This window comes from Akanthomyces muscarius, chromosome 1 (genome assembly GCF_028009165.1).
Source record: "Akanthomyces muscarius strain Ve6 chromosome 1, whole genome shotgun sequence".
Taxonomy (NCBI): Eukaryota; Fungi; Ascomycota; class Sordariomycetes; order Hypocreales; family Cordycipitaceae; genus Akanthomyces; species Akanthomyces muscarius.
The window spans coordinates 6106115-6129975 of record NC_079241.1 but is presented as its reverse complement, the minus strand read 5'-3'; the positions used below and the strand labels follow the sequence as shown (position 1 = coordinate 6129975).

The following is a 23861-nucleotide window of genomic DNA, read 5'->3' as shown; positions in this document are numbered from 1 at the left end:
TCCTGATGCAGCTTGCCAAGACACGAAATGAATAATAATAAAAGTTTGGCGTAGATTTCCAACCGGCTGCACACTTTCCTCTATATTAAATGCTCACGCGCCGCTGTCACGTTTTGTTCCTTGCACATCCGTCGCTGCATATTCTCGGGGCTATCAAGGCCGAGGAGCTACACAGCATGCCACCTGATCAATAATGCCAGGCAATACTGGTACATTTTCTGCAAATAAAATCAGTTTTCACACTGTTCCCCCATGGTAATAGCATCGTTGTCCAATAGCTAGTTTTCAAGATCTCAACAGTCCACGCACTGACGATTCCTCGATCCGGCAACGGACGGATCAGCCCCAACGGCTTTGTCCCGTGCTAGCTTCTGACAGTTTGCTGGTCTGATTCCGCAGGCGCCGCACCTTCTTCCTCTTGCCGGGCTTGCAAATGTCGGTAGCGGATTTCCCTGATGCTAAAGACTATGCAAATCGTAAAAATCTGTATCGCCGCCTCGGCAAAGAACGGCAGGCCGACCCAGTCCCCGCCACGGCTCATGCCAACACGAAGAAGTGACGAGACAATGGGCCCGGCGACAATAGCACCAATGTTATTCATAAAAACAACCGCCATGTATAGAGATCCGGTGCGATCTGACTGGAGATTGTCAACGCCCGCCATGGCAGCAATGATGCTGATAATGGCGGGCATGTAGCAGCTCTCCGTCATGTAGAAGACGAGCGCCGCAATGAACTGCTCCGAAGTCCTGGCCAGGCCCACCAGGAGACTGCCAAAGGCGAGCGAGAGGATTCCCGCACGGGCGATGATGAGGTCCTTGCCCATTGCGGAACGGGTCTTGAGCAACTGTCGACTTGCAAACGGCACAAGAAGGACCATTACAATGAGCGTTGTGGTCGAGGTGACAGAGACCATCAAGCCAGCCTAGAGTAGAAAAGGGTTAAATCGTTGTTGGAAAAAGCGAGAGCACAAAGGTAACTTGTATAAGGTTCAGTAAATAGGACGTGTGTTGTGCTCACCTTCGCCCAAGACCAACCGTATCTGTGTGTTGCATACTGCTGTCGAATACCCGACTGTCTAATACCAATGGTGGCAAGAACAAGACTGGACAATAAAAGGCCAAGCTGACGGTTTTGGCTAAACAATTTGCCAAAGCCTTTGACGCCCTCTTTAGTTCCGCTGAAGCCGTGAGCGATTGCCTCCCAGGCAGACGCGTTGCTGTCTGTCTCCTTTACAGGTTGGCCCGAGGCCAGACCGCCTGGCAGAGTAAAAGATAGGAGGAATTCCAGGGCGCAAATAATGCAGCCGAGAGATTGTGCGAACACAGGCCCAATGTTCATTGCCCAGTAGACAAGAAATCCTCCTGCCATTGTGTTCAGCGTGCTAATGGAAGTCATGTAGAAGAACACCTCTGCCCTGCAACGCTGGTGATTAGAAGCATGCACATATGCGACTGGCAAATATAGGGTCCCTCACCTGTTATTCTTTGTAGCAATCATGCTCGCCACGGTGTATATGACCGCTTGCCAACCAACGTTGCCGCCGCCAAACACAGAGCCGGTGAATACACAAACCCAAAGCATGCGCAGGTCAAATATGTCAGGGAACTGGGCTTTACGGTTTTCATGTTTCTGATTAGCGACATGTAGCTCATACTTGATCCGCGCATGGGAAAGACTTACTGACGGCCAGGTAGAGCGTTTGCGTGACCAAGCCGCCCAGCGCAACGAGAACCAACATGGCCCGCGGCCCGTAGCGATCCATGAAGACGCCGTAGGGGATCGCCAGGAGCAATCCGGGCACCAGCGCCCACGAAAACTCCCACCCCGTAATCAGGGCCAGGCGATCTTGCACGTCGAGGCTTTTGCAGATGGGGTCGCGGTACCAGTCTGTGACTTCGGGGTGCAGCTGCTTGCACGCCGCGCCCTCGACCAGCTGGTTGCCCGCCGTATCTACAATAATTGAGTAGAGATTGCAAGAGAGCAGGATGAGCAGCGACGAGACGATGAGCCCGCGGCGCGAGGCCGTGGATTGATTGGCGTCGCTGCCAACAGCGGAACAGCCATCGTGAAGCAGCGGGCGCTGCTCATCCGGCATTTCTCCGTGACTTGGCATCTTCTTTCGGAGTTGCTGCCAAACTTGGCACCGAAAAGGGACGTGTGCTCGTTAATTGAACGATTGCGATCAAAATTGGAAATTAGGTTGCTGGCCGTAGAGGGCGTTGTCAATGGTCCAGTATTTGGCTACATCGAGCGGGCTGTGCTGTGCTCTGGGTGCCTCACGCGAGTGGAGCAGGCTGTGCCGGGGCACCTACGCCACTGCAGGTTGGTTGGTGGTGTGCTGTTCGGCTTGTTTTCTTCGCATCACGGAGTAGCTCTACCGTGGATTTTCCTCAGGTCTATATTCATGGTCCAGGTGCATAATCGACCATCTAATAAATGTTGTATATACAAGAGTTTGCTTGAACTAGCTGGAGTATTTTTAGTTGGCTGCCCCCTGTGTCCGGTAGACTTCTCCTCTACCATCTGTTAGATTTAACACGACGTCGACCCGAGTGAGCATTGTCTCCCGATGACTTATGATGACCTTGGTGCAGTTTGCAAAAACCTCGGCGATCAAGTGGTACATTCGTTGTTCTGTCTCCTGATCCATACTGGCAGTACCCTCATCAATCAAAACAACGCTGGATCGAGTGATTTGCTTGTGTAATATAGCACGAGCGAGCTGGAACAGCTGCCCTTGTCCGATTGAGAACTTCATTGCCTTCATGGGAGCATCCAAACCTCCATGTTGAGCGACATAGTCCCAAAGCCCAACCCGGCGTAAAATTCCGGCGAGTGTGTCGTCCGTGGGGAAGTTGCCCGGGCGAGAGGTGAACTCGAATGGATCTATGTTGAACCGAACGGAAGCTTTTAGTATTAGACCGGCTTGCGTGATCGTAGTGATACGGGTCCGGAGCAGCTGGCGCGGTACAGTACGAAGCTCGCGACCGTCAATATAAATGCTGCCCGTATATTCCAAAAGGTGAAGCAAGGCGAGCAGGACCGACGTTTTACCACTATGTGGCGCCGTTAGCAAGTCGTGATAGACTCTGAAGAGTGCATGCTTCTTACCTTCCCGTTCGGCCTATCAGTCCGAGAGTCTGTCCAGGCTGAATGTTGACCGTGATATTCTCAAGAGCCAAATGGGGTTTTTCACTTTCTGGTTTGTACACAGCACTCACGCAGTTGAAGTTAATACTACCAGACTCTGGCCACTGCGCTGGGACGTCCTCACAGCCATCTCCATCCTTTTCAGTTGGTGTCTGTCTTTTGAAGTCTCGAATTCGAGCCACAGCGCCGAACTGGTTTTCCATGTCGATAAACCATCGGATAGAGCCGCCAGTGAACTCACTGAATGAAACCAGGTTCAGGAGTGCGAGACCCATGGCCGTAGCTGACGTTGAATTTCTGAAGTTCAACGCTATGGAAACGACAGAAACAGCAGCCACCGCTGTTATGAGTTCCAGAACTGAAGTGAGCCATAGCTGGATGGAATATAATGAGTAATATGGTTTTTGTGTTTCATTCAGCATGCGAAAGAGTCGAGCGCTGAATTCTTCCTCGCGTTGAAACGCTCTGATATGCTCAATTCCAGTGCCACTCTCTGTGAAATGGCGGATGAGGGCTTTTGAAGAATCTAGCTCCAAGATTCGCAGCTGGCGGGAGGTTCGTAGATAGAAATGCTGGAGCAAGAAGAGAGCGAGAATAAAGAACGGTATGATAGGAACGGCATAAGTGGCGCCAGAGCAGATGATGCCGACGTCGATAAAAAGGGTAAATAGGGCTACAATGAGTCAGTCGCTGATGAATATTTATGAGTGCCAAGTACTAACCCCATATGACGGGCTGAATACTCTCAGGCAGTTGTTGTGTCGCCATTGAGATATCTTGACTGTAGCGATTGAGCAAAGACCCTGCATCCTCGTTCATGAGGAACTCGAATGTAGCGCTACCAGTAGTCGATAGGAGATCACGGTGCAATGCTGGAGCTGCCTTTCGGATCATGGAATTATAGAGGACCCTAGTGAGATCCAGCGTCAATAATCAGAGTTTCAGGGCCATGACATGATGGAATTTACCTGGGTGTGGCGTAGTAGAGAGCAGGACCAACAGCGCTCAACAGCGCGAAACCGATGAAGTAAAGCCGATTTTGGGGGTCACGGTCTAACCACAATCGAACAAATATTGCTATTGGCACTTGTCAGGATGCACGTAACAAATAGCGAGGAGCGTTCGGACTTACGCGGCATTCTGTCTGAGAGAGCTGCAATTGCTATCGTCAGAGTGCAGAAGGCGAGGTTATAGAAGCCAGCAGGCGAGAGGAAATATTTGTACAGTGTCCAGTCGCCGTATTTCTTGCTTGACAAATTGTCTCGGAGAGTATTGTCCGGAGCCGGTTCGGCCTCGGGAAGTTCGTACGATGTTGCTTCAGCGCCGCTGGATTCTGCATTGTTCACCAGGTTGGATGGCGCATTGGCGGCCGATGCGCTTGCTTGTGGTTGGGTTGGGCGCTGGCTCTCAACTCGACGTCGATTCTCGCGCTCACGCTCGCGATTGGCAAACAAATCGATTCTGCCTTCCTCATCCATCTCGTACGCGAACTCAGCATCGACAAGGTGTTCTGTCGTGCTGGTAGCCATGATAATTGTACACACGCCAGATTCCAGAATATCGCTCTCGGAAAAGAGGCGAGTTCGAACTGTGGAAGAGGTCTCCCTATCCAAGCCCCTCAACACATCGTCGAGGATAATCAACTCAGCTTGAGAGTATAATGCGCGAGCCAAAGACTTTGTCCAAGAGCAGCGTTAGTTCAGAAAGTCGTCTGACGTGTCTGTACTTACAATTCGCTGCTTCTGCCCCCCGCTGAGGTTACAGCCGTCAGTTCCGGCCATTGTTTGATCGCGGCCAGGCAGCCGAGCAATATCGGCGTCTAGCGCGCAAATGAATACGACTTTACGGTACAGCGCAACGCTGAATGGTCTGCCACAAAGAATATTGGCTTGGATCGTGTCGTTTTCGATCCAGGGCACCTGACCGCAGTAGGCAGTGGAGCGTGAAGCGAGTTTCACGGTGCCGCATCGTAATTTGGTTTCGCCGAGAAGCGTTCTCAGCAACGTGGATTTGCCGCATCCGACAGGACCAAGAATCATGGTTATGCCGCCCATCGGCACATCCATGGTAATGTCGGTCAAGATGGGGCCTGACAAGTCCGTGGAGACAGATACTCGTGCAATCTGGACAGCGAAGACAACAAGAGTAGTGGGGGTAGCACGGCGATTTCTCAGTCCTGATACAGACAGTGCAGGGACACCACGAATGGGTTCTTGCTGCTCCATTGAATTATCTTGCTCAGAAACTGTGCGGGGATCTGCACTCTCAGCCAAATTTAGATACGCCTGGATGCGATCCAGGCAAGCAAGACCACCGGAATAATTTCCGAAGGAGTGTATAAGGGAAAACAGTGGACTTGTTATCAGAGTTACAACAGCAAGGGTTGTAAAGAGTCGTGCTGCAGTGATTGGTTCCGTGGATCTAGTCCAGAACACAGTAGCTGCCACAACCACGACAGGTGTTAACAGTTCGGCGATGGCAGCTTGAATGTTTTAGCTAGATACCAACGACATTCAGAGTTCAGTCAAACTTACATATACCGAGTGTTTCTGCCGTCTGCTTGTGATATGTCATTGCGATATCAACTTCATCATCAAATTGTCGTTGCACACGTCCAAACAACAGAGGCGTCAAACCCAGCATTTTGATGTCTCTGATTTGTGCCAGAATATTTGATGTCGCCGCTACTCGAGCCTCGATATGCTCATTCCAAATTGTGCACGTCAACATCAGTTTGCTTGCAACATGTGCAGACCAAACAGTGGTTACTACAAGGCTTATTAGTATACGCAAGTCGGCAATTGATCTGATGGGAGATGTGCTTACTGATGATCGGGATGATAGTGAAGAGGGTGGCGGCACCAACAAAGGCGCCTAAGATAGCAACCCCAGCACTAATTTCCAGTACTTGCGCCCAGCTGTTGTAGGACAGCGATACAAGCCTGTTCACCCCAGCTGTGTCAGCAGTCATAAGTGTGACCGCGGCCTCGGCTTCCAAAGCATCCTTGCCGAGTTTAAGCGACTTTTGATAAATAGCACTGATAAGGATGCCTCGAATGGACATTAACATCTGGATTTGAATGAGACCATACCAAGATCGAGATACCTGATGATTATGAGCTGGATGGTTGTGTCAAGAAATTGGTAAACATACAGTTTTGCCGATATAAACAGTGGCGGTTGCAAGTATGAGTCCTCGCATTACATCCGTTGACGGCTCAGCGGGTAAAGAAACTGTGTTGACAATGTCTTGCAACAGAAATGGCTGCGCGAAATCGAAGCCAATCCTGAACAGTCGCGGCAGCACGACATATAAAAATGGCCAAGGTATGGTACGGACACAGGCCTTTAGTAAAGCCCATCTAGAATCTCTGCTAACCTTATCCCACTGAGCTGAGAAGTCCCCGTAGAGCGATTCGGACTGGAATTCGAGCCCGAGGCTCGGCAAAGAAGCCACGGTAATATCGCTCCGGAAACCAAGTAGGAGGACCGAGTTGACCCATATCAATAACGAGTTATTCCAAAATCCTGCCAAAGCGTCGTCTCCAAGCGTGGCCCTCAGAGCTTCCGAACGAATCAGTCTTCGTTTAGAGACCTCTTCAAGACAAATGATGCCAAACTTGAGGACAGGGATCGGGATATGGAGTCGGGCAATCGTGTGAAGGTCGGGTCGGTTGAAGTACGTGAGGGTGGTTGCGATGTCGAAGAGCATAGTGGCGGACAGGAAAAAGCCGAGAAATACTCGTGGCTGTAAGAAATAAACGTGACTGGCGTAAACGAGAATGGCAACGCAGACGGCTGCAATACAGGAGAGTAGGGTAGCTGCCTTGGAGACTTCGGAAGCGAGTGGTGAACTTGACCAAAGCACGGCGTCGGAGATATGTATGCCAATTAAAGCAGCGACGCAGGCGAGCTTCAGCCACAGCAAAATCCCTGAGCGTACGATAGGAGTACCTCGAAAGATTGTGTAAGCGTAGTAGGGTGTCGAAAATATGATGATAGAGGCTGGCGCGATATAGAACATGGAATGCTCAAAAACGAGTGTGAAATCGAAGCGGTCGAGTAACCTCGGGCCAAAAGAGGAGTCGTCCATATTGCACCGAAGCTGCAGGCATAGGCCCGCGATTCCAGGATGGTGAGCAGAGAAGTCGGGCAAGGCAAGATGGACGGGGAAGCTGTTGTGGAAGATGGGGTGGGCGGCGGCCGGGAGAAATACTCGCCCAGGTTTGGTTGGGTTATGTGGGCAGGCCAGAGAGATTTGCGAGCGGACGGACAGCCACAAGACAGGAAGCCAGCAACGGGTGGAGCAACGAGATGAGCCCTCAGGTAGCGGGGAAAGTAAATATGTACTGGTAGATTAAGCGATTGCAGATGGCTGGTGAGGCTGCAGCCACCTTCCTGGTCTGGGGGCCTCGCCGTGGCGTTGTTGCATCGACCTTGTTACGATTCAAAGGAGGGAGGGTCAACGGTTGTGACACTGGGGAAATGGGGATGGGGATGGGCAAGCCAAGCCGTCTGTACGTAGTTACTCCGTACGAAAAGCCTACTGGTTGGTATACCAGCAGTTAATGAGCGAACAGTTGAGAGGAGAAAGAGGGTGTGTGAAGTGGGCTTTGATGGCGACTCCTGTGGTCGATTAGTTACCAATGCCGCCTGGAGCGCCTGCAGGCACACTAGTTTAGTGCCATGCACCTCGTCAGAGACGGGTGACAGGCAGGCATGATAATAAGCAAGGATACCAGCGAGCCTCTCTACCAGTAGTTAGGACCTCGACGGTCACACTCGGTACGTACCGCGGTACCTACAGTGGGCTGAAGGTAATTCCGAGCGAACTGCCACCAAATCGCCATACATTAGCGCTCGGAATTACCTGGAGGCACTGTACTTCAGAATTCTACAGGGCTAATCAATAATCACAATGCACAGCATATGTTCAAACAGCTATTGAGCGGTTCAATAAGCGGGCGACCTCACCAAGCTGTCTATGAATTGCAATTAGTGAGCTCTGCAAAGTGACAATTCACAGATACAGGCGCCGCTCGCAGTGTCATAGGTACATGGGTGGTGTTTCAGTGCGCCACTGGAACTCACTAATACAAAGGTTGGTCTACCGCCACCAACCAGTAACGTCGGCCACCCACTCGGGAACACCCCCACTTATGAACACCCCTTTTACACTAAAACACTACCTTTTTAACTAGAAATAAGACAGTACTACTAGATATTAATTTTTTTTTAAATTATAAATAGATAGATAATTAGCAAATTAAGTTATATATTCTTAATTTTTATTAATAGTAAATATTTCCCTAATTCTAGATATTTTTAAAGATTAGGTATAAAATTTATTAAGGTTTAGTAGGAGAATACTAGTAGTTTCTTAATACTAAAAAGCTAATTCTAATAGCTTATTAAAAGTAGTTATTAATTTTTAGAAAATACTTTTAGCTTTCTAAGCTATATATCTATTAGAAAATAATATATATAAATTCTAAAAAAGCTTTAATAAAGACTAATAGAAAGTAGGTAAATTTTTACTAGTAAAAGTTTAAAAGACTTATATATATACTATATTAGTATCTATTTATAATACTAATAAAATCTAAATAAGATATTTTTAGAGTTTTTTAATATTTATTTTATTATTATAGCTATTTTCTAAATTAGATAATTATCTTTTAAATTACTTAGTATTTACTAGTTATAAAGGTACTGGGCTTTGGCCCACTATTGTGACTAAGATGGCACGGGTTAAGTGTTAGCCGGCCGAGCTTAGGGTCGACTTCGTTAAGACCCCGGCTAAACTCCGTACTAACTCTGTACAGAACCTAGACTACTATGAAACGGAAAGGGCTCGCTGTCTTCCCATTTCTTCTCCTTCTTCTCCTTAAGAGAGTTAATAACAATTATAACGCCTATTTATAGACGCCCTAGGGCTAGTCTATAATAATTAACTCTCTTCTATAAAGGAACACAAAATAGAAGGCCACCTAACCTATAAGGAGCCTTTAAACGAATACTATTCTCTCTAAGAATAAAATAAAGCGCTATGAGAGCAGAACGCACTTATATAAGCCTAGATAAGGGTAGTGTAGGAATAACTCTAGGCCTTATAGGGTATAGGGAATCCACCCTATTATACTACTTGAGCCCCCCTAACCTAACTAGGAAACGACACCTATACGCCTAGGAGGAAACCTCTCCTACCTAGGGAGAAGTATAATAGCGAATTAGATTTATTCTAAGGTTAGAAAAAGGCGATTAAGTATAAGCTGGAAATTAATACGGACTTTATCGGCCCTTTAAAGTCCTAGTTTATATACATTTAGAATAACCTTAGCCTAGCAGCCTAATAAAAAGTCACTATATATTTTAAAGAGGGCGGCTAATATAGCGATACTAATCTATATAATTTCCTCTACTATTTAAGTAGAGTGTTTAACGACTTATACTAATAGGAACTTACTCTAAGTAGAATTAGTTAACTATAATAAAAGGAACGGGAGTCTTTCTTTAAGTTCTATATCCGCTTTAAGTAATAGCTAGCCCTAGTAAGAGGTCTATTATAGGCGGATAAGATTAAGCTAGATAAACTTTATTTTACGCTTTTAGACACTATAAGACGTCTTACTATTAGCTAGGGGGTTTCTAGAAGCTATTATAACACCGCTATATAATAGCTATAATCCCTTATAGTTAACCTAGAATCCTACTAGATTAAAGTAATATTAAAACTACCCTTAAATAGGAGAAGCTAATATCACGTTAATTATAAAGGGGACTCTATTATAACAGGAATTAACACACTCCTAATACCACCCTTAGTTACTATCTAAAATACCTAGGGGAATTTAGGGTAGAAACGAGCCTTATAGGTTTCGTAAGAAGTTATAAGGGCACGATAAGAATCTAGCGCCTATCTTTAATATAGGTAGGATAGGCACTATATTAAGGAATGTAAGTTCGCACAGGCTCTCCCCCTAATAGGTATTAATTAAATAAATACTAGCCTAGAACCTAATAAATCCGCTATAGGCTTAGGAAACGACAAACCCTAAGGAAAAGTCTCCCCTTAGGGTAACTAAAATAGTTAGTCTTAGATAATATACTAAACACTAAGTTATAGAACAAGATAGCTTAGAAGTAGGTAGAAAAAAGAATAAACACTTAACCCTTCCTAATACTAGCTATATTAGAGGCTTCTACTTTACTTAACGTTCTTATAGACTTAAGCTGTGACTATTACGGAGCTATCTAGGAGGGTACGGCCGAGCAATTAGGCCTTTAACTTATACCCTTACTTACTAAATAAAATGTTTAACTAGTAGTAGGGAAAGGCCCTAGGTTTATAGTCTCCTATATAATACGGGTAAACGTTAATATTAACGGCTAGTCTTTTCTAGCACTATTCTATATTATTCCCTTACTAGCCCGCTCTATTATTTTAGGCCTTTTATAGTTAAAGTACTATAACCTAGTCCTAAATATAGGCATAAGCTATATATACCCCTAATTAACCCTAGACTAGTAAATATACGTACTAGATAAAAGGTTAAAGGTATAGGGACACTTTTTCCTTAATAGACGCTAGCTTTATAGGGTATTAAAACATAAATATATAGAAACTAGCCGGGAAGTTCTAGTACTTATAATAAGTATCTTTAAGATTAACTCCTTACTATAATAGTCCCTATCCCTTAGGAAATAGCTTCTAACCTAATATAAAGAATACGCTAATCTATTTTTAAAAGACACTATATTAAGCCTCCTACTAAATCAGCCTAGCTTTAATTATATAATTAATATTAAAAGAAAAGCTAATAGGACGCCTAAATAACTCCTATATAGGCGCCTATACTAGATGTTATGTGAATAATTATTAAAGCTATATTAATAACTTATATCCCTACTTAATAAGGGCTAGATCTATATGAGTTCCTTACTAGCTGTAGTACCTATCCTACTTATTAAAAAACCTAATAGTAAATAGAGATTTTATATAGACTATAGGGCCCTTAATATAATTATAGAGGAAGACTAATATCCTCTCTTACTTATTAAAGAGACCTTACGTTTACTCTTAATAGCGAAATAGTTTACTAAGTTAGACGTCTAAGTGGCTTTCTATTAGCTATATATAGCTCCTAGATCTAAAAAGTATATAGCGTTTTATACCCGCTTTAGCCTTTTTAAGTAGCTTATATATCTATTTAGGCTTATAGGTACTCCTACTAGTTTCTAACACTATATTAACTAGGCTCTAAGCGAGACACTTAACGACTTTATATCTATATACCTAGATAATATAATTATCTATAGCTTAGACATACTTAAGGAATATAAGGAAAAGGTTAAGGCGGTACTAGATAAGTTAGTAAAAGCTAGACTATTCCTAAATATTAATAAGTGTAAATTCTTAGTTATAAAAGTTAAGTACCTAGGGTTTATAGTAAAGGTAGGGAAATCACTTAAACTAGACCTAAAGAAGATTAAAGCTATATAGTAGTAGGAGGCCCCTATTAAGGTACGCGGAGTATATAGCTTTCTTAGCTTTATAAACTTTTATAGGGACTTTATTTTTAACTTCTCTTTACTTACTAAACCCTTAACACGTCTTACCTATAAGGGCGTCCTGTTTATATAGGGAAGGTAGGAGGATAACGCTTTTAAGTAACTTAAGTCCCTATTCCTATCTAATCTCTGCCTTACCCTATAAGATCCTAGCTAGGATATAATTGTTAAAATAGATTATTTAGGAATAGGGCTTAGTAGTTATCTATTATAGGTAGATAATAATAGTATTCTATGCCTAGTAGCGTACTATTCCGCTAAACTCTTACTAGCTAAACGTAACTATACTATCTATAATAAGGAACTCCTTGTTATAGTAGTATATCTAAAAGCTTAGGAGGCTAAGTTATAGGGATAAGAAAATGCGTTTATAATCCTTACTAACTATAAAAACCTTAAATACTTTACTAAACTATAAGTTATTTCTAAAAGGTAGGCGTGATAGTTAGAATTCTTGTCTTTATTTTAGTACTAATTATATTATCGACTAGGCCCCCTTATAGCCCGCCCTAACGCCCTTAGCCGCCTTAAATAGTTTAAGGACGGCCTTAACTAACCCCTAACTAAGATCTTAAAGCCTATTAATATTATAGTAATTAAATCTAGCTATCCCCTGTCCCCCTTTTTAGATAAAAGTTTAATAACTTTATAGAGGACTAGTTTAGAGGTAGATATATCTTATATAGAAAAGGTAAAAGCTATTTAGGAAGGAGCTTACTCCTTTCTATCTAAGGCAGATTATAGGGAGTAAATAGTAGACTGTACTATCTTAGCATATAGGACACTCTAATTCCGTAGCTGTATATAGGTACCTAGCTGGGAGCCCCTAATAACTACACTTATCGAACGCGCTTATATATCTAATATAATAGCGTACCTAGGGCGGAACGGCACGTTCTAGATACTAATTCGCGACTATTACTAGCCGGGATTATTATAGGACGTGGTGTGTTATATTAGGAATTGCCCTTATTATGGCGTATATAAGTTAAGGCGACTATACTAGGGCCTCTTATAGCCTATCCTAACTATAGATTAATATTAGAAGTAAATCTTAGTTGATTTTATAATAGATCTACTAAGTGAAGAACTAGAATAACTGTGTTTCCTTATAGTTATTATAGACCGCCTATTAAAATATATCTAGTTAGAAGCTATAACGTTAATAAGCGCTAAAGTGTGTGTAGAACGATTCCTCTATATATAGTAGCGTTTCTACGGTTTTCTAGACTAACTTATTAGCGACCGTAGATCAGATTAGGTTAGTTAGTTCTAGAGAACGTTATACTATCTATTAGGCATATTATAACTCTTATCTACTACCTACTATCCCTAGATAGATAGCGGTATAAAACGCGCTAACTAAGAAGTGTAGGCAGTCCTAAGAGTACTTATCTCCTACTTATAATACGACTAGCTATAGTAACTTCCTATAGTATAACACGCCCTTAATAATAGGGACTTAAGTGTTATAGGTTTTAGCCCGAACTTCCTCCTATATAGATATAACACTAAGGCGGTCTAACTACGCCTAAATAACCCACACCTATCAAATAAGACGCTAGTAGGCCGCGCCTAATAGTTCTTATAACATATTAAGGATAGTAACGACCTAGTATAGTCCGCTATCGCCTATATGTAATAACGGTAGAAGGAAGCGTCTAACTGAAGCTAGCGTTTAGTAGAAAAATTCTAGATCGGCAATTAGGTGTGGCTATCTTTACGTAATATTGTGACTGACTGTCTTAATAAAAAGCTCGACTAGGTCCGCTCTAAATACCGCGTTATAGCTACCCTAAGTCTGTTGATGGTGACATTGGACCTACCCGGGAGCCTCTATAAGACGTTCTACGTTGACCTGGTTGAACGGGCGGCGGCAGACCCCTTACTGTCTTAGGCGCGGAATGATTAGGCGCCTGAGCTAACCTTAGTTAATGACGAACTGGGGGATAGCTAACACCTAGAATGGGTTGTCGAGGAGGTTCTCTGTGCCCGTAACGCTAGAGGTCGGGGCGGAAAAAGGGAAGTCCTGGTAAAATAGGTAGGCTTCTAGGACCTGATATGGGAGCCGCTTAGCGCCTTACAGAACACTTTAGCGCTGGCTGTATTTGAGGCCCGCTGGGGCGAAGCCGATAGACACGATGGCGCGCGACGAGCACGCTATGGTAGGCCGTGGCGGGCGGGCAAAATGGAACAATCAGGGGATGTATAGGCACGGGCAGCGGGAAATAATTAATGTTATGATATTTTAGGGGGGGCCACTCTATGGACTTGCGGCTTTATCGGCACCACACCTTGGCCCCTCTGCCACCTAATCTAAACCCGTAACGGCAAAAACTAACACACAAAAAAAAAAAAAAAAGTTTTTACTGGTTGGCGGGGGGGGACGGATAGGGGGGGTATGTAAAGGTACTGGGCTTTGGCCCACTATTGTGACTAAGATGGCACGGGTTAAGCGTCAGCTAGCTGAGCTTAGGGTCGACTTCGCTAAGACCCCGGCTAAACTCCGTACTAACTCCGTATAGAACCTAGACCACTACGAAACGGAAAGGGCTCGCTGTCTTCCCGTTTCTTCTCCTTCTTCTCCTTAAGAGAGTTAATAACAATTATGACGCCTATTCGCAGACGCCCTAGGCCCAGTCTATAACACTAGTAATTTATTTATTACTACTTTAACTAATTATATCTATTATATAGATTTTTATATTAAGCTAAAAACTTTTATATAGCTTAATATAGCTATAATAGATTTATTTATATTTTCTTAATCTTTTAGACTTATTAGTTATAGATATATAATCCCTATAAGAAGCGCCTTTTTAGTGTGAAAGGGGTGTTGCTAAGTGGGGGGTGTTCCTAAGTGGGTGGCCGACGTTAGTACCTACCTAGCAACGACAGACAACTTGATTTCTTCTCATTGACGTTACAATGCTGCGGCTCATGAAGATCGTTTATCGCCGACTAATGAGTACTGTCCATACTAGTAATGCGCTAATGTTAAATATGTACATGCAAGGCGAAAGAAACCTCTGTAGTAGACATAAGAAATGACCACTCTCCAGAACTCTCTATTCGTGGCCCAACACTTCGAGCCTTGAAGCGCTGTCCGTTTCTGACTGGTACGCGTAGCCGAAACCTGTGTTCGGTTTCATCATGCCTCGAAGAAGCAACCAATTTATCATCGTGGTCGGCCCATCAACTAGAACATATGTCAGTACACCGGGAAAGAATCCTCTCGGTGTGGAAAATCTACCTGGCAAGCATTGAATGACTACGGCGGCCGAAGCTAAGCAGAGCACAAAGTGTGGCAGCTGCATGGTGTGCCGTCACCTTGGAGATGCAAGTGCTGCAACTGCCGATAACCGTTTTCTTAGGTGGGAATGATGCGGAATATATGCAGAGCTTTCAATTCAGCGACTGTGGAAGTTTTAAGAAAAGGGAGAGGCACGCATGGAAGGGCAAGAAATTTCGCAGGTCAATAAAGTGGCTACACCACCGCTAGTCTTATGACGAAAAGTCCAAGGTCGCACATTACGGCCGAGCTCTGCGCTCTGTTATTGTATTTACAAGCCTGCTAGATCCGTGGCAGTCCACGTTTTGAGGCCTAATAATATACTTCATCTTTGAAAACGGCCAGGCATTCAAGCAATGTTGCGACGGCCGTAAGAAACCCCCGCAAGCCGGTATGCACTTGCTAAATAGGAATTGCGCCACCTATAAGTAGGCAGTAGGAACTGTGCGTATCTGCACTTACCTGCATATCACTACCGGCAGTACCTCTAACTAGTTTCGGACTACAAAACGTGGCGCGCTCCTCGGGCTGGGGTTGAGTACGAGCTGGGCAAATAGCCAGCAATAGACCTAACCCAATTGCTTGGGCGGCCTGTGTATTTGGCCTCCAGGCCATGGCATCTCGTCACAGGGTGCACGACTGCTCGCTATTATTAGTGCGGCGGACAAGGGCTGCACGGTTCTACATGAGTATTAGTGATTCTTCACTATCCGTACCTGATTCGGAGCCAGGGCTCAGCCTGTCCAAACCCCGCGCATGAGTCGTCCTTGGGGACTCAACGGGCATCATGGCAACATCAGTTCGGAGGCAAGTTAACAGCACCATTACTAGATATGTTCTTGTCAATCAGATGTGTTTATATTCTTGTTTCGTCAGAGCCTGGATTTGACGACAGACCTTGAAACATTTTCAATATTGACTCGCACACTGCTGATGCGTTCGGTGTCGAGACGCCAAGTCTCCAGCTCTGCTCTATTATCCATTGTCGAGGCCGGCCCAAGCCTGGCTCCGCTGTGCATCTTACAAGGTACCAGTCCCCCAGTACCAGTAGTAGTGGTGCTCTATCAGTAGACGAAATAATTGACCTCCAAGCACTAGGGTCCCCGCTACTTCAAAAGTTCCCAAGCCTACTTCAACGATACGGCGGGGCTCGACGATGCTAGACGCACGCCCCTTCAGGAAAGGGGACTTTTGGTGCCAGAGCCCAAATCGACCAGGCCGGTACTGTACTACTGCAGCGACTGCTTCGCTTTCAGGGCTGGTATTGAGGCATATATCAGCTTCCATATCCCCCCTCGCTCACAAGACATCCGCGCATCATCGTCTCAATTTCCAGACAGCTTTAATGCTGGACAAAGTCCGCCGCAACGCCGGAGAGCCAGCACTATATGATCCTTCCGGCGACACAATAAAAAAACGTAATGTGTACCCCGTAGGATCGACCAGGATTCTGTAACCAGTGGCACCAACTGCTCAAAAAGTGTGGCCAAAAAGGGTCAAGTCCGAGCGGCATGCTACAGTGGCTCGCGATTCGTTGCCTGGTTTTTAGGCTCATCCACCTGTATCTAGCACTGCAGCCGTTCTGCATCCAGATTGGCAGAGTTCAGCGCCTCCCCTCCAGAGATCACACAGATGAGCGACAGCGTCAAAAGTGCCCAGTCGCTTTCGTTGCTCCACCGTCAAGCGCCCTCTTTGCGAAACATGGTTATTTTCGGCGCAGTTACCGACCTGAAGTGAATTGCACACTCTTGCCCAGTCGCTAGTATACCAATCTTCCCGTCAAGAAACGATGGTTTCACTAAAATGCAGCTGCGTAGGCTCGTGTGCCATCATCAACGCCCGAGTCGTTCAACATCTCAAGCTCAAGCAGTCATACGTGGCCGCCAAATTTTGACTGACCGAGTGTGCAAGTGGTATTTCTAGTGTTGGTTATTCTGTTCCGAAAAGTAGACGCAGCTCCACTGCGACTACTTCTCGAGACACCTCCCTAGTAGTGTACCAAGACATGCGCTGCAGGATGAAAGCGATGCACGATAGTTATACGATACATAAAGGCCACTGAAATGGCTTGCTGCTTTTCATCATTTGACCGTCTTTACACCGTCTCTGGCAGTGCTATTTCGTCGACTGGTGGCCACCACTGAGACCATGCACCCTGCTCATCTAGATTACTGCTCACTTCTGCCATCAACTGTGTTAACAGCGTGTTCGTGTCCACCCCAGGTACAATGCCATCTACATCTTGTCTTTGTGTGTCCTGTTGCCCCGGTAGATCGGCGCCGTTAATTTCTTGGGTGTGTTGATCAGATCGATCTATCCCGCGAAATTCATGAATCGACTGATGCAACACATCGAAATCAGTCCTTGTTCTGCCTTGGTATCTTGACCGATTCTCTACGGCTCGAGAGTAGAGCAGCGACGCGTGCTGAATTGTTTTTATCTTTCAAAGCAAGGTCAGAAGTGGAACTCTTTGCATGTATCGTCGGGGAGAGGAAGAAAACTTACCCAACCGTCCGCAATTGTCCAGATTTTTCGAAATTCGCTCAGATAGTCGAGACACATATCCATACATGTTTTCGCTTGCAGACTTCGACCTAAATTCATTCGTGGAAAATGGTAGACATAAAGATTTAAGTAGCCTGCCGAGAACGCGCAGAAACCAGCAAAGGGCGTCATCAAGTGGACGCCACATTCAGAAGATTCGTGGAGAATCTTCGCTATATTTTCGGCTGCTCCAAACAGGACATACGCACTATCATCCCACCATCTTTCTGGGGCAGTAGCCTCCAGCTTTGGATGGTCCACGGGCCCTTGCGGCGTAGCCTCCAGCGTCGGCAGGAAAGGGAAGTATTCCCGATGGAGCATCAATGTGCTATTTCACAGTAAATTGATATGAACATCTTCCGAATCGCCATGTATCTTACCTGACGTAGTACAAAAGATTCAAATAGGCAAATGTTTCGCCATATCCCAAGGTCATATGTACTGCAACTGAGTTGTTCGGATAATATAGCTTGCGATGTTGACTTGCCCTCCAGTGGTCCAGTTGGTCGCGAGACGTGAACCAGGGCGATCCCGGCACCCATGGGCAGTTTGGAGGTGCGCACATCCCTGGCGCGCGACGTCCATCCTGAAAAATAAAAGTCATCACCTGCGTCCAGATATCGAACCCAGCCACCAGAATCTCAAAGCCTTGGGTGATGTCGAGTATACCGGTGCTGTGGTTAGCATAAGATTCATCGCTACGTGGCGCTCCGGAGGATGAATCGGGCCCAAATGCAAATTCAACGATACCGACTGGTCGAGGAATCTTCAGCTTTATCATTTCTGACATTGGAAGCATCGGTGGATTGTAAGTTCCTGAGTTTACCATGCAGTCCATGATGAAACAAGCCCAGTAGGTGCGAGTCTCAATAGCTGTGGAAGTGGCATCAGTTTTCCGCTCCGAAGTCAAATCCAACGGATATGGTGCGACTCTTAAACTATGGAGAGCCTGCATTATCCGAATAGCGACTCCTAGCAATTGGTCAGTGTCGACATAAACCAGTAGAAATGCCTCGCGCCTTACCGCAATAGATCCACGCTTTGTGGAAGTCTCTGGAGCCCCATTCATGCAGCGTGATAATTAGCAGGGCTTGAACCACTTGAATATTTGGATGCTGTAAGATGAGATCCTTCAAGAGGTCTTTCGCGTACAATGCATAGTGCTCCCGCGGCAAAAGATCCTCTCCCCAAGACGCATTCAGTACACATATTTGGGAGCGCGTCACCGCCAGCACTGCGCTCAACAAAGCAATGACTTCTTTGGAACTGCGTGAGCGGAGCTCTTCTATGAAGCTAGGAAGGTGCAGGATAGCTAGTTCTGGGAATTTGTTCGTGAACACATTGAGACTTTTCATCACAATACCTGCTGGTAAATTGTAGACGTGACTTTCCACGAGATCTCTTTCGTAAGGATTCAATGGTGAGTCAGAAGTGAGGGAAGACTCGTTTTCTCGGTCGCGACTACCAGAATGGTGACTGTGGCCTCTACTCCGCGGAAAAGTTGCCTCGCTCTGCTGTCGTGAAACGTTCGCCTGGATCTCCTCATTTCGAACCCTGGGAGGCGTCGCCGAGTCCCCAATTTGCCGCGTTCTCTTGCGCTTCGATTTTCCTGTTGGAGTCTTGGGAAGGCTTAGCCCACAACCATCCAAATTTGACCTGCGGCATCGCTGGCACGGCGCACTTCCTGCGTGAATGCATTTCACCTTGGACGCCCTAGTCTACATCAGCGTCTACAGTTCCTGCCCAAAGAACAGCACTCACCGACAATTATCGCAGGATAGGCTAGTCCGCATGACGGGACTTTATCAATCAGCTCAAGCTGGCAATGGAAGTTGGAACTGTGTCGGGAATGATAGTGTGTATGGTGTTCGGGAATGAATGTATGTTGCTCGGGAAAGAGTTTTTGACTCTTTTCCGAAGCCAGCCACGAGTGGGTCGTCGACCTTTTGGGGCGACGAACCGAGCAGGGATGAGGAGCCCCAAAGCGTCTCGAAAGTAGCGGTGATTTTAATGTTCGGCTCTATTTTGAGTCATGTAAGCTATACTATTATCGCTTTATATACTGTTCTAGCGCGCTGACATCCAGCTCGTGGGCCCCCGTCGTGGAACCGTCGCTGTGGATGCTGTGAAATACCGATGCTATCCGAGACATGATGATATCTTCATACTTTTGTGAATAATCCTTTAGTCTTCCGCATACGCAGAATAACGAAGAAAACGATGCCAATAGCCGACATGGCACCTGCATAATACGCCGCAGGTCGATACGCGGCGGTGTCAGTCCTCGTTCCAGCCAGCGCGTAGAGCTGCGCAGCGATGGGGGTTCCCTAACTACTGTGAGTACAAGTGTAATTGAGCGAGAAAGTACTGGACTTACGAAGAAGAAACCGAAGAACCAGCCACCCCACATAATAGGTAGCACTCCCATGGTGTTTTCCGGACCAAAAACAGAGCCGAGGACCGTAGGGAATAAGCTGAAGAACGACCCGCAGCCTATACCGTTGATAACGGCGAACGCGGCAAGAACCCCCATGTTAGAGGAAAAGGGCCAAATAGCAAGTGAGCTTACTGCACAGCAGACCAATGAAACAAGAAAGCTGTTCAGAGGCCCCAAGAGAGAATCAGCGGTGTACCCAGCGCAGACTCGTCCCACCGTAGATGCAATGTTCCAAATCGTCAAGCCAATGATTGCGATGTCTCCGGATTGGCTTATTGAGCGAGCAAAGATCGGAATAAAATAAGGAGGAATGAATAGTGGGAAGCAAGCCAGAGCGGAACCGAAGAATATGAGGAGGAAGTCGACTTCTTTGAATCGGTGCCTATGTCTGTTAGCACGGCGGCAGTGATCAAACTTTTGGAGTTGGCCTACCATTGAAGCTTCGGCACTGCGTTCCGCGTTGAGGCAGGTTGTTTCATTAGACAAGCCGCTGGAAGACAGACTGCCCACAACATAAATCCTAAGATTCTAAAAGTCCAAGGTGCGCCAATACGGGCAACCATACTGTTTGTCGCTACGCCCATGACGGCTGCGCCAAGACTTCCACCACCGAAGACGACGCCTGTCGCGAGACCACGGCGCTTTCGAAACCACTGCAAAGGTGCAGTAGAGCACGGCTTTACCTCGCGTTAGCATAGTAACAGTACTGGAGCAGCGTTGCGTCTTACCAAGATCGTCAATCCACCGCCGACGCCGAATATGACACCGTGAGTGACAAAAAGTGCACCCAGATTATGGGTTACCCAACTCGACGCAAATTCCCCCAGGCCAAGCAAGATAGCCCCCGCAATTGCAGTTTCTCGGTACCCGAATTTGCGAACAGCCTTGCCGACAAATACACATATCGAAGTCATGAATGATGTTGCAAGTGAGCCGACAAACGTCAATGTGGTCAAGGACATGCTGGAGTTGTGTGCCAGGTTTGCCTGTAAGATGCCCCAGGAGTAAATGACACCCATGAACACGAAAAGAGAAGATGCCGAAGCTGCGACAACAACCCATCCCCTCCAACTGTCTATTTGCAGGTCATCTTTCGTCGCAGACTCATGGTGATTTTCGGAACCAGTCTCTTCGTCCGAATGCAGTACTTCGCGTGCGAGAGGGTCTGGTCGCGTTGAAGGCTTTTCGACAGACATGGTGATTAAATCTGCAAAACAAAATATGCAGAGAATGGAAAACAAGGGAGACAACAACTCGAAAAATGCATTTATTTGAATCCACTTGAAAGGCGCGGACTCACGGCTGTCGGCGCTCTTCATTGTCGGTTCTGAAAGCGCATTCAAACCCGAGACTTGCCTTTTTGGAAGCTGCAAAGCGGGCCGCCGGCAGTCAGAACCGAGAGGCGCTCAGGCGGTCAGGTGTCACCAATGGCGCTAGGAAGGAATTATCATTATCGTGTCATTCTCAGACTCCGATTTCTTTTGTCATTTTTACGCCCTGTAGCTATCAAGCTCGTGTCAAGAGGGCCATGCCGATACCGCCGTCGGGTTTCGGCTCTCAGGCGAGAACATCATGGCAAGGCCTGGCGACCATAAATACAAGTCATCAGCGGCCCCAGGAGATGTGACGAAAAAAATCATTATACAGATTTCTTCATATCCTTCAAATACTCGAGACTCAAATCTAAAGTTCATACCTTATACAGATGTCGCCACATAGCAATGCAGATACGCTTATGTCACTTCCGGCACGGAAGCGATCCGCGGAAGGTACACATTTGATGCATCGATCACTCAAGGTAGAACCAGCGATGGTCGAGTCCGCGAAAGGCCTGAAGCTACATCTCGCAAATGGGCGCACCGTACTCGATGCCTGCGGCGGCGCAGCTGTGGCAATTATCGGCCACGGCAACGAAGAAGTTCAGAAGGCCATGATTCGCCAGGCAAGCAAAGTCAGCTACGTACACACGCAGTCGTACACTACGCCCGCGGCAGAGGACTTGGCCAATTTCATGCTCGAAGGAAGTCCGCATGGGCTAGAAAAGGCATTCTTCGTCTGCAGTGGCAGTGAAGCTGTCGAGTCAGCGCTCAAATTAGCACGGCAATACTTTTTCGAGAAGGGCGAGACGGATCGCATACACTTTGTGTCTCGAAAACAAAGCTACCATGGAAATACGATGGGATCCCTCTCTGTTTCTTCAAACCTAGCCCGCAAGGTGCCATACCAGGATTTCGGATACCAACATGTGTCGCATGTTTCGCCAGCGTATGCGTATCGCTATAAGCGAGACGAAGAAAGCACAGCGGACTTTACCAGACGTCTTCTAGAAGAGCTTGAGACCGAGTTCCTCGCAGTTGGACCTTCCAAAGTCATCGCTTTTGTGGCCGAAACTGTCGGTGGCGCCACATCAGGATGTGTACCACCACCACCTGGGTATTTGCGCGGTGTTCGGGCTCTCTGCGATAAATACGGCATTCTCCTAATACTGGATGAAATCATGTGCGGGACAGGTCGTTGCGGGACCTATTATGCTTTTGAGCAAGAAAAGGTTACGCCTGATATTGTGACGGTCGCCAAAGGGCTTGGTGGTGGCTATTGCTCCATCGCTGCTGTCCTTGCTCACAAGACAGTCGTGGACGTAATACGCCAAGGAACGAGCTCATTCAATCACGGACATACTTACCAAGCCCACCCGATCTCGTGCGCTACAGCATTGGCTGTGCAACAGATTTTGCGGCGCGATAATCTTGTGGCGCGATGCGCGGCAATGGGGAAGCTTCTCGAGGCGAAACTACGAGCGGCACTTAGCGCCTGTCCCTCGGTAGGGGACATTCGTGGTCGCGGCCTTTTCTGGGCGGTGGAGTTTGTCAAGGATAAAGAGAGCAAGGAAACATTCGATCCGTCTATCACATTTGGAATTCGAGTTCAGCAGACGGCATTCGAGGCTGGTGTGGCAGTTTACCCTGGTTGGACAACTGTGGATGGAAGGAAGGGAGACCACATCCTGCTAGCACCGTCATTTACGGTGACAGAAGAGGAGCTGGACACGATCGTACGCGTGGTTAAAACCTCAATTACGATTCAGGAACAGGTATACATGTAGACTTTTGAGATTGCTCGTTAATTGGGTCCATTTCTTAGACCAATTTATCACTTAAATCAACTCATAAGCATACGCCACCGACTAGTTCCTGCACGAGATTGTCGTGTAACGTTAACGGGCTGCCTTGGGGCTGTGCATACGGAAGTATAAGTTAATATGGCAGCCCTAATCCCTGCCTCGTAGCTGTTGTTCTTCGTTGAAAGTCCCCACCGTCCCCAAGCAAGACCTCATGAGCATGAGGCAATTTAGTCTTGCAGAACTGAAGTCCAAGCTTGTTGCAGAGAATCAGAGGTTGCGCCCAAGTTACACGAAAGCCGACTTGCGCAGGCTGGCATATCTAGGCCCTGTGCAGATCAATACAGGAGACGTCACGCAGTATCTGGTAATGCACTTGGCATAGCCTCGGGCCGTACATCCGGCGGCAGCTCGTTTCAAAATACTGGCTACTAGGAGATATCACTGTCTCTGCTCAAACATGCTAATAAGGGTTTTCGAGAACTTGAAAACTTTAATTCATGCCTGTGGGAGAAACCCCCAGGGCGGCCATGAAGGATGCGTCCAGTCACTCCCTAGTAGTTAACATCTGCTTTCCCAGCTCGTGAAGGTGGCGGATGCTCACCCGCTGGCCCCGAGATTAGTGCAGCCTGACTTGCTCAGCTTGGCCTCGGCGGCGCGATAACTAGACGGCAAAAGCGCCGAACACAGAACTAAGAGAGCGTGTGATAGAGCGCAGCCACAAGAGTTAGCGCCTGCAGCTCGCT

The 23861-nt window shown here is 46.6% G+C and overlaps 6 protein-coding genes across 6 annotated transcripts; 2 read left to right on the top strand and 4 right to left on the bottom strand.

Moving 5' to 3' along the window:
- Positions 1–364: 364 nt before the first annotated feature.
- On the bottom strand, positions 365–2116 carry LMH87_007075 (uncharacterized protein; the record flags this gene model as incomplete). The annotated part of the gene is made up of 4 exons (XM_056192105.1): positions 365–925; positions 1021–1417; positions 1478–1613; positions 1684–2116. 4 exons carry the CDS (start codon positions 2114–2116, stop codon positions 365–367), a joined length of 1527 nt encoding a protein of 508 aa, XP_056060357.1.
- Positions 2117–2482: 366 nt separating this feature from the next.
- On the bottom strand, positions 2483–7246 carry LMH87_007074 (uncharacterized protein; the record flags this gene model as incomplete). Its single annotated transcript, XM_056192104.1, has 9 exons — positions 2483–3059; positions 3115–3826; positions 3876–4063; positions 4122–4230; positions 4286–4829; positions 4884–5635; positions 5688–5921; positions 5980–6259; positions 6308–7246. 9 exons carry the CDS (start codon positions 7244–7246, stop codon positions 2483–2485), a joined length of 4335 nt encoding a protein of 1444 aa, XP_056060356.1.
- Positions 7247–15518: 8272 nt separating this feature from the next.
- LMH87_007073 (uncharacterized protein) lies at positions 15519–15999 on the bottom strand (the record flags this gene model as incomplete). Its single annotated transcript, XM_056192103.1, has 3 exons — positions 15519–15655; positions 15733–15854; positions 15914–15999. The coding sequence occupies 3 exons, from the start codon at positions 15997–15999 to the stop codon at positions 15519–15521; spliced, it is 345 nt and encodes a 114-aa protein (XP_056060355.1).
- A 528-nt stretch (positions 16000–16527) lies between these two features.
- LMH87_007072 (uncharacterized protein) lies at positions 16528–16910 on the top strand (the record flags this gene model as incomplete). The annotated part of the gene is made up of 3 exons (XM_056192102.1): positions 16528–16720; positions 16773–16778; positions 16834–16910. The coding sequence occupies 3 exons, from the start codon at positions 16528–16530 to the stop codon at positions 16908–16910; spliced, it is 276 nt and encodes a 91-aa protein (XP_056060354.1).
- Positions 16911–17373: 463 nt separating this feature from the next.
- Positions 17374–21193, bottom strand: LMH87_007071 (uncharacterized protein; the record flags this gene model as incomplete). Its single annotated transcript, XM_056192101.1, has 13 exons — positions 17374–17456; positions 17522–17610; positions 17766–17888; positions 17941–18532; positions 18585–18878; positions 19114–19179; positions 19242–19273; positions 19322–19342; positions 19624–19699; positions 19761–19887; positions 19938–20379; positions 20430–20674; positions 20726–21193. 13 exons carry the CDS (start codon positions 21191–21193, stop codon positions 17374–17376), a joined length of 2658 nt encoding a protein of 885 aa, XP_056060353.1.
- Positions 21194–21807: 614 nt separating this feature from the next.
- LMH87_007070 (uncharacterized protein) lies at positions 21808–23100 on the top strand (the record flags this gene model as incomplete). Its single annotated transcript, XM_056192099.1, has 1 exon — positions 21808–23100. One exon carries the CDS (start codon positions 21808–21810, stop codon positions 23098–23100), a length of 1293 nt encoding a protein of 430 aa, XP_056060352.1.
- Between the last annotated feature and the right edge of the window lie 761 nt (positions 23101–23861).